Below are 10,779 nucleotides of genomic sequence, written 5' to 3'. Positions count from 1 at the left end.
TTTTTCTAAGTTTGTGGTTTTGCTTGTTTGTATTGTATTATTGTTCTAAAATGTTAAACACTTTTAAGATAATATAATAGAATAAACAAATCAGCATTTTATTTAAAAACAGAGAAATTAAAAATATTAAAACAATTTATTTAGCATACTTAAACAACCAAATTATGTTTACTGTATATGAGTTATGCAAGTCAATTCAAAAGAAAAATTTAATAAAACGTCTTAGAATATGTAACATAAGGTTTTAAAATGTTAACACAAATAATTGTATTTATTGTTTTGGATTTAAGTTTGAGAATGTTTCGGGTTATATTGCTTACAATTTACTTAGTTGTTATTTATTACCTTGTTTATTATTTGTTACCTTAGTTGTCATTTATTACTTTGTGTGACAGTATTTAGAAAACAAGTTATTTAACGTTAGGGGTGTACCGGATTGGAAATTTTGAATTCCAGCCGGAACCGGATTTTCCAGAATTGTTAATTAAATTCCAGGAAGAATTCCGGCCGGAACGAGAATTATACTTAGGGAACGTCCACATGCAGACCTCTTCTTTTCATCACTCTCGAATAAAAAAAGGGGGTCTGCAAATGGCGTATATAAGATCGGAGGTAAGGGATCAATTATAAAAGTAAAAAGACACTAAATTGAAAAAGAATTATCAAATGTTAGGTTGGTAGGTTAAAAGCGTAGAATCTTTTAGGGAGGTAAGGGGTACTCAAAAAAGCCTATAGCAAAATGCATGAGTTGGGGGGAGGGGAGGGGGAGGGGAAGGAGGGTCGAAATAAAAGCGTACGTATTTTCTGGATAACCCTTTATGCAATATTTTAACTTCAAAATTTAAAGCGAAAGCCTGCACTTTCAATCTTGAAAATAAAATATTTATTTCATTAAATTTTTCGTTTAAATCTAATATATTGTTTTTATTTGTTTCTTATAATTTTATTCATTGAAAGAATAACAGTTATATTTAAAAATGATTTTATTTTTTTTCATTTAGATTAAAATTGAAATATTTTTTATATTAGACATTAAAATATAAGTAACATTTAAAATTAGACTATACTATTTTCAGTGCAGGTAACATTTTCATAAATTACCTGAAATGGAAGAAAAGCTGGATATAAATGTTAAAAAAGTCCTTGTTTACATTTCTGGGTATGTTACAAAAACTGAAACAGGTGAAAGAACAAAATTTTTTTATGAAAAATGGGGACTATGTTAAAGAGATTAATCGTCGAGGTCTCGACATACCGTTCGACAATGCCTGTCAATGGACCATGTTTTGTTATGTCATATTTTATCCACTCACTGATAAAGTCGAAAAAATATCGAAATCCATTATGTAGTATATTTATGTCAATATCTGACTTTAATGGTTTCAGGATGAAAACGAAATCTGGAGTAATTTTATTTATTATTTTGTTTAACAACTATAGTATTTTATATAATCAAAGATCAAAAGAACCGAAACAAAAACTTTTAAATTTGTAAAAGAATTTTACAAATTTAAAAGTTTTTGTTTCGGTTCTTTTAAATTCTAGTTAATAGAATTTTTATATTTTTTAATATTTGTAATTGTACTTAATCTATTGTTTTTTTGTAAACATATTGTTTATTAGGCTCACTTTATTTTCCTTCTAGACTCATATTAATTGGTTTTTTGTAACAGATATGGGGAAAAAGTTATATTAAATCATAGGCAATGGAAAAAGGTGATAAAAAAAAAAAAAAAAAAAAAAACTTAACAAGTGTTGAAGCATATTCAAAAACAAAATCAGCTTTCTTTCAACATTTTGTTGAATGTATTTTCTAATGCCATTTTTAGATAAATAATTATAGTTTAACACAGTTACTTTTTTTATAACATGTAACTTTTATAAAAGATTTTTATATGCAACCTTTACACATAAAAACAAAACAAAAAAACAAACATATTTATGAGCATGTGTAATTCAGTAACAGACTCAGAATTTTTTGGTGTTTAAGATAGCTATCTTTCAGTCACTTAGCAAACTCCATACATTTGTATGTTTATACTTAAGTCAAATAATGATACTATGCAAAAAATTGCGATGACTGGAGGCTGGGAACAAAAAAGCGCTTAAACTTCATCCTTTCACACCCCAAACGCGAGGGGCAACAAATAAATAAAATGCTTTTGTAATGTTCTTAACTTAACTTATGTTTATCAATAAATTTTAAGTTTCATAGAATAATCTTTTAACGTTCAATAATTATGACCATATAAAGTTTAAACTCTCCTCAGTTTGAGGAGGGTTACAAATTTTAAATGGTCATAATTTTTAAACGCTGAGAGATAATATGAAACTTAAAACATATTGATGAATATAAGTCGAGTTAAGAATAGTACAAAAAATATTTTATCAACTTGTTGCCCCTCACGTTTGGGAAAGAGGACGATAAATTCTAAGGGTTTTTTTGTACTTAGCCTCAAATCATCGCAATTTTTTTCAAAACATCGTTACATAAGTATAAACATAACATAAAAAACATAAGTATACATATACATATAACATAAACATAACATAAAAAACTATAAACATACAAATGCTTAGAGTTTGCTCCATGTCTGAAAGATGTTAATATATGATATATATTCTACTAATATTATTGCATTAAACTTTGAATTGTGCAATAAATAAAAGTCTATGAAACCAATAACCTGAACCTGAAATTTATTGACATAATTATAAAATTTTACTTATTAAGAAACCACAAACAAAAGTTTGAATAAAAATGTGTATTTATGGCTTTTTGTTATAAAAGTTATCAAGAATTTTCGGAAATGTTAAACAAATAATTCCCCAAGATGTCCTGGTTTTTTTAAAGCTTCAGTAAATTTTAATTTCACCTACACCTCATATATAAAAAAAAAAAAAAGGCGCAGTATAACTGCATTTGATAAAACCATTTTTGTAACAGCCACTAAGTTTGTTATAAATTAACTATATTTTTGATATGTTCATGTTGTGTTTGATGAATAGAATGATGAATAGTTTAATTCATTTATAGATGTAAATATAAATTTTAATACCTGAATGAACACATTATGAAACTTTTATACATTATATATGTATCTTATTTGGCAGAAATCAATACAATGATTCGAAAAATTGATTCACATGAATGAAGAAAGATTTATTAAAATTGATTTAGTTAAAAAAAAAAAGAAAAAATAATTTATATGATGAATTATATTTACGTAAAGGGTAAATGAATAAAATTTGCATTGCTGTCTGATATTTACAAAAATGCATTTTTTGACAAAAAGAAGGAAACTTGCGATATATTTTATAACTAGTATATCTATTATTGTTTTTTTTAAAGATAAAGTAATGGATTTATTAAAGAGGTAAATTCCATATTTTACTATGTTAAAGCGTAAAAAATAAGTTTTTAATTAAAAATTTTACTTTCTGACTTGAGTAGAAGAATTCTTCAATTGATGCACCAAGTAAACCTAAACCCAGCTTATTGTAAGACACAACAGCTCTTTACCTGAAACCCCTGCAATCGCAAGACACCCCAGCTTGTTGGAAGGCACCACAGCTCGTTGCTCATTGAGGAAACATTTTACTCAAACACTTTTTTTATAAAAGCATTTAAGAAAAAAAAATATATTTATTAATTTTAAATGTGTTATTAAGTGTAGAAATAAAAACGAAAAAAAGTGCAAGGATTCGGAACTAGATTGTAAGTTTACAAACTCAACACCCAACTGTTCGACACTTTTATACCAAATATTTCAAAATATAACGCCTGGTAATCTAAAAGCGTTTAATTCAGGAATCAAGTAAGTGGTTTTATTATCATTAAGATGTTACATTTATTATTGATAAAAATCTAAAATGTTTTTCTTACAAATAAAAAGCAGCGGTGTGCAGTGCTTTGAGTTCTGGCTTAGAAATAAGAGTTTTGAGGTTCTACCCAAAATAAAGAAAGCGTGAATATTACGATTTGTCTGAAATAGAGACTAAAATACCAGTAATAGTAATAATAATATAGATGCAGTGTAGCGAGTTAAATTGCGAAACACATATATGGTTGAATATGCGTTATGACAGCCTACACTACTCTTCATTTTATTTATAATAGTTTACAAATTGTTAAAAATCAAAATAATAAATAAAAAAATAAGAGTAAAATAAACTTTACAAAATTTATAATAAAAATCTATCAAGTCTTGCTTTAAAGAGTTAAAAGACCGCGCATTCACCACGTGAATTGGTAATGCATTCCATTCATTCGCAATACGGTTACTAAATAACGCTTGTCGAGACAAAGAATGCTTGACATTTTTTTTTTCAATTTTTAGATTATGGCCTCTTATTGCTGATGCTGGTCCGTTTGCTCGTAATGACGGTGCAAATTGTTGTGGTGTAAGCCATAGAAGGTGATCTGTATTGTCCAATAGTTTTTACGTTTGTATTAAATCACCACGCAAACGCCTAGTCTCCAACGTAGTCAATTTCATTTTGGATAGTCGTTCCTCATAACGCACACGCTTAAGATTTTGTTCCAGTTTAGTTGCACGACGTTAGATCTTTTCTAGTGTTTTAATGTCACCTCTCAAAGCAGGATTCCATACAGGGGTTGCAAACTCAAGGCGAGGTCTAACTAGCACTGTGTACAGAGTACATGTTATTTCTATATTCAGATGAGTGAAGCTACGCTTGATGACTCTGAGTACATTCTGGGCTTTTGCTGCTGCTGCGTTGACTTGACAATGCCATTTGATGTCTGGTAAAATCAACAAGCCGAGGTCACGTTCTGCTGTTGCTATGCCTAGTTTGTATTTAACACCATTTTTTTGTCTTTTGGGTGGACACAGAAAAATCTGGCTAACTTTAAATTGAGATTTCTCTAAAACCATAAATGATTTTTATTTCAATTTTTTTTATTATTAAATGTGTTTACATCAATTAGTGTTTCAACTTAATTTTAAGGGGCTTGATGGGCTGTTTTTCAAAAGAATACTATAGAATAGTGAGAAGCAGCAAGATCTGGCCAAAAGAGACATAGGTATTTGTGCTTTTTCATAATGGAAAAATTCTTTTTTGAAGGCATTTTTTGATGTAGAGATGGGAAGTCAAAGTCTTCTTTGTGACAAAACAAAAAGACTGCATACAGCTACAAATTGCTTGCCACACAAGGATCTTGGATGCAAATTTTTCTTGTCGAATATATTTAAATTGATCATCGACAAGTTTATCTTTGTTCTCATAGTAAAATTGTTGACCAGGAAGTTGCGAAGAATCCGCCTTGTAACATGTTTTGTCGTCTTCAATTATGCACATACTTTTATCCGCCATTATTTTAACCCACTTTTTTGCGCGTCAAATTCCTTTAATTTCACCATTTAAGCTTCTCTTAGGTGTTTTTCTTATGAAATGCTTTAACTCCAGCATTTTTAAATATTTTTTGATATAAGAAGCAAAGTCTTGAATTTTCTTGCTAGATCTCACTGTGATTGGTTGAATTTCTGGTTATTCATCGTAAAATCGACTTTCCCTTTTTGAATTTATGGAAAGTTTTCTTTCTCCACTTCCAGGTTTTCTTTCGAAGCTTTGAGTAGTCTTGAACTTATTTATAATATCTATGACTGTAGATTTTGGGACATTTGTACATTTAGCAATCAAGCGAAATAAAGTCGATGGATTTTTGCAAAAAAAATTCACAACTAATTTATGCACCTTAATTTGTTTCCAAAACATTTTGCAAATCATTAATTTGTAAGCAAAAGTTTATCAACACAATTAAAGTAAGTAAAGTTTAATTTAAAAAATTTATTAGCTTGCTGTTTTTGCATATATATTGTAGTGTTCCTGGTATGTCGTTGATGAATATCAAAAACAAAAGAGGCCTAAGAAAACATTCCTGACGAACTATAAACCGAAATATACGGCGAGTAAAGATGGCGGCTTAAATTGAGCATTAAGTCACTTTTCTTTTAATCCGTGGTTATCAAAGCAATCGCCAAAGAAAAGCGAATAAAGAACATAATCAATATATTCATAGTTCAATATATTCAGTTGCTGAATGTTGTTTAAAGTTTTTGTTTCTGGCTGTTATTATTTTCTGGTTGATGTTTTCTGGTTGTAATGTTGTTCAATATACTCAGTTGTTGAAAGTTGTTGTTTTCTGGTAAACTGTTTTTTTGTAGTATATTTGAACAGATTTGTTTCTGATCTGAACTTAATAAAAGAAAAATAACTTAATCATAATAAAGTAAAAGAAGAAATAATGAAAATTACATTAAAAAGTATCGAGAAATTAATATCAAACGCGAAGAACAAAAAAAGAGTATTTTAAAAGAAACGGAGCGCCTGTTAAAAGATCAAGAAGAAAATTTTACTGGTATAATTAGTGCAAAGTTAAAAATACTCACTAATCGATTAGATAAAATTGAAAAGTAAATCGAAAATCTTCAGCATAGAAAACGACCTTTAAATAAAAAGACATCAGGTTTGGAGAACTGGTCTCCAAAGAATAATTTAAGAATAGATGGAATATGTGAAAAACCAAATGAAAATTGGGCTGAGTGCAAAAATGTAAAAAAGGAAATGTTCAAAAAACAACAAAAGCTCATAAAATAGGCCAATCTAAAGAAGATTAGAAACCCAGAACTATTGTCCTAAAGTTATTAATTTTTCAAGAAAAATCGAAAATGCTCAACGCTACAAAAAATTTGCAAGGAACAGGGATATACGTTAATGAGGAACAGGGATATACGTTAATTTCGCTAAAGAAACGATCGAAAGCCGAAAAAATTTGCGGGAAGACAAAAAGCTGCAATTTGAAGGTAAGTATGCCGTTTTAAAGTATGATAAAACTTTTTCAAGAGAATCTCGGAAGTAAGTGTGTTCCTTCTTAAAAAGAACTCCTTTTCAATTTATGTGCTTTTAACTAATCATGGCTTTAATAAGTGACTTTGAAACTATTGCCTTTAATTTTTTTGAAGCGAAATTTTTTTCATTACACGGAAACAACGACCAAGATATTAATTATTTTCATGATACAAAAATCGAATGTTCTAACTATAATCCAAATGAATTAAAAGGAATTCTATTTAAAAATGTTAACAGGGAAAGCAACGATCAAATTAGAATTCTTCACGTAAATATCAGAAGCGTTATTTGTAATTTTGAAAAGTTCCAAAATTTGCTTGAGGAAACTAAATACCTTTTTAATATTATTTGCTTAACTGAAACTTGGGCTACCTCAAACGACATTAATAAATATTCTAATTTTTATTTTTCTCATTTTGAAACGATTTCTCTTAAAAGGCAAATAAATAAGCGTGGTGGTGGAGTGCTAATTTACGTTCATGAAAATATTAGGCATTGTTGTAGAAAGGAACTTTGCGTTTCTAATGGCGATGGAGAAATAATAACATATGAGATTATTAATGAAGGAACAAAAAAATTCTAATTAGCTGTTGTTATCGACCGCCGGATGGCGTGAGAGAGGACTTAAGCTTATTTTTACAGCGAAAGGTTATTGCGAAAGGTAACAACGAAAAAAAAAAAAACTTTCTAGTTGGTGATTTTAATATGAATTGTTTTGACTATAATGACGATAACAAAGTTAGAAATTTTTATGATGCAATTTTTGAATCTGAAGCAATTCCTTTAATAAATCGTCCGACAAGAATAACACAAAGTTCAGCAACTTTGCTGGATAATATTATTTCCAAAGACTTGTTCAACAGTGATATAAAATTGGGCATTTTAAAAACAGATATTTCAGACCACTTTCCTATTTTTCTAACCATAAACACCGACCAACCACCTAAACAAAAATTAAATAAAGTTATAAAAAAACTTTTTTTTAAACCTTCAAATATTAAGTCTTTCAAAAATCAGCTCTCATTATTACATTGGAAACACTTAAATTTTAATGAAAACGCAAACAACGTTTATGAAAAGTTCTTAGAAACATTCACCTCTGTTTACAAATCTAATTTCCCAATTGATACAATTACATTAGAATTAAAATACTTTAATAATCCCTGGATTACCAAAGGATTCAAAAAATTATCTAAACATAAAATATCTGAAAACAAAAACACCAGCTTGGGAAAAAATTTACAAAGATTACAAAAATCTTTTCGAAAAAATCCGAAAAAAATTAAAAAAACCTTGCTATTCAAAATTAATTAATAAAGTTAAAAATGACTCAAAAAGCACTTGGCAAGTATTAAAAAAAATTAATGCAGCCTCGTTCATAAACCCGGCCGGGGCTGCATTAAAATTGATAGATCCTATAAAAGTATTGTTTTTAATTATAACACATATCATAAATTTTAATTAAAAATAACATTTTTATAGGATCTATCAATATTTATGCAACCCTGGTCAGAAATCTGGCCCGGTTGCGGCTATGTGTTATCAAAGCAAGCCCCGGCCATAGCCCCGGTCGTTTATTAACTGTTATAAAATTCTTAGGTGTTTATCTTGATGAGAATATTACTTGAAGAAAACATCACAAAAATTTCCAAAAATATTGGCATTTTATACAAAGCTCAAAATTATCTAAACAAAAAAAACTAAACCGGACTCTATTACTCATTTATACACAATATATAAATTATGCAATCATCGCTTGGAGAAGTACGAATAAAAGTAAATTACAACATCTTTATCGCTGTCAAAAACATGCAATCCGCGTAGATCGCTTATGCGGATCGCTTTTCACATTCAAAACATTTTTTTGATTATTTAAAGGTTCTAGATGTTTAAAAACGGAATATATTTAATGTCTTATGTTTTACTTTTATACGTAAAAACGATTTATCTTTATTTGTTTTTAACGACCTTTTTTCTTTAAAACCAATAAATAATTACACATTAAGAAACAATAGTTTTTTAAATGAACCTTTTTGTAGAACTAAATGCAATCCATTTTGTATTTCATATCGTGCACCCCATCCAAGGAATAAAATAAAATTAACAAAATTTGATCCTTCTGTTACTCTGTTTTTAAAATTAAGTTAAACAAATTCATTCTCTCAATGGACAACATTCTAAAATTCTACTAAAAATGTATGTAAAATGTATTTGTTAAATTTTCAGCCTATTATATATTAAAATGTGTTCTAACTTTGCATAATGTATATACGTAAATTTTTAATATATATATGTTATAAACAAATATTTTTACTTTTTAAGGTTCCGATGATAAGATCCTTATGATCTTTTTTCGGAAACCTAGCTTTATATTATTACTGCGCTGAATTGTATCATTTACGTAATTGCATTACGACTTATGTTTATGTACTACGACTTATGAATTTTGTAACACGACTAACATTGTAAACTGAAAAAAAAAATAAAAAAAACACCACTGAGTATATTCAACCATGAGGATGAAACTTCTCCCAATACAACTCGTTGCCTACAATTGGTTAAAAAACCTCAATCCATTTCAACAAAACACCGGGTATCCCATATGCTTCACACATGAGTAATAGTCTTTTGTGTGGTACCTTATCCTTGCTGAAATCAAAGTATATTATGTCAATTGGATACTCGCACTCCATGCACGTTGTTAGAAAATCCATTGTCTCCAGTAATTTGGTTAATCAAGCCCTATTCTTCCCAAAACCATGCTGGTGTCGCGATAGAGCATCATGTAGTTGCAAATGGTCAGTGATTGCTACGCGAATAAATCCTTTCAAATGACTCCTAAATGACTTCCAAACTCTCATTGTTCAAAAGTTTTTTACTCGAGTACAATTTACACACATAATTAAAATATATTAAAAATAGAAATAAAATCCTTTTTCCGCCCAGCGATATATAGGATTTTACTTATATTTTTACGACGCATGTTGCACTGAAACAAAATGATTTTTCTGTTAAACTTGAATTTATTTTATATCTTGTATGTAATGATTTCTAAAATATTGCTCATAAGTTGCTACATTTGAAATCATTGCTGAAGCATTTGAATTTACTACACTTAAAATGCTGGATCTAGTTGTCACATTAAATCTAGAGATACTGTTTATTAAACTGTTATTAACTATAAGTTTTTTAGGGATGGCTGTAAGAAGGAATGGCTGAAGGAAGGAATGGCTGAAGAAAGGAATGGCTGAAGGCAGGAATGGCTGAAGGAAGGAATGACTAAAAGAAGGAATGGCTGATGGAAGGAATGACTGAAGGAACACGTAAAAATAGTCAAAGATGCAAACTTAGTGTTATGATTGGTTTTTCGAGTGAGTTTTAGATTCTAAAACCCGAGTTTTAGAATCTAAAAACTCAAGATTCATTTTCAACCATTATGTTTTCTTTGAAGAAAAATTTTTGCACGTAAATTTAGGTTTTGCAATTGCATTACAGCTGTCAACTCTTTTTAGAAGCAGACCGTTTTTTAAAAAAAAGTTTGAAAATTCCCAATGTGGCGAACAAATTTGGTATTATTAAAAATATTAAAGTATCAAAAAAGAAAGAGATATTGTTAACTTCAGGTCTAACGCTAAGATCTTTTTCATGTTTAACTATACTCTGGAAAAGCTAATTCATATAGCAAAGTGAAAGTGTACAAATAGTAAATTTTGCATCTTTAAAGATTCTATTTTTTTGTACAGAGAAAGTAAAATTCCCATAATAGAACTATAGTTCATAAGAAAAGTGAACGCTTTAAGTTGAGGGTGATGAAACAGTTAAAATCTAAAAATGATAATGCTGTCAAAAAAGACGAAGTGTAACTTAAACTTTTTGATGCGAGAAAGAATGAGACAAAATATTCTT

General features: G+C 28.8%; 1 protein-coding gene across 1 annotated transcript in view; it reads left to right on the top strand.

Moving 5' to 3' along the window:
- The first annotated feature begins 3,119 nt into the window (after positions 1 to 3,119).
- LOC101237964 (galactose-3-O-sulfotransferase 2) overlaps positions 3,120 to 10,779 on the top strand; it is a 13,544-nt gene continuing 5,884 nt past the window's right edge. Inside the window, exons 1-2 of the mRNA XM_065803158.1 lie at positions 3,120 to 3,377; positions 3,678 to 3,818. Of these exons, the coding sequence (XP_065659230.1) occupies positions 3,277 to 3,377; positions 3,678 to 3,818 (242 nt within the window). The 5' untranslated portion in view covers positions 3,120 to 3,276. The remainder of the gene's footprint in view (positions 3,378 to 3,677; positions 3,819 to 10,779) is intronic.

The sequence above is a fragment of the Hydra vulgaris genome, chromosome 08 (assembly GCF_038396675.1).
Source record: "Hydra vulgaris chromosome 08, alternate assembly HydraT2T_AEP".
In the NCBI taxonomy this organism is placed as follows: domain Eukaryota; kingdom Metazoa; phylum Cnidaria; class Hydrozoa; order Anthoathecata; family Hydridae; genus Hydra; species Hydra vulgaris.
Note: the sequence above shows the minus strand (reverse complement) of the source record. Positions and strands in the feature narration are given on the sequence as shown.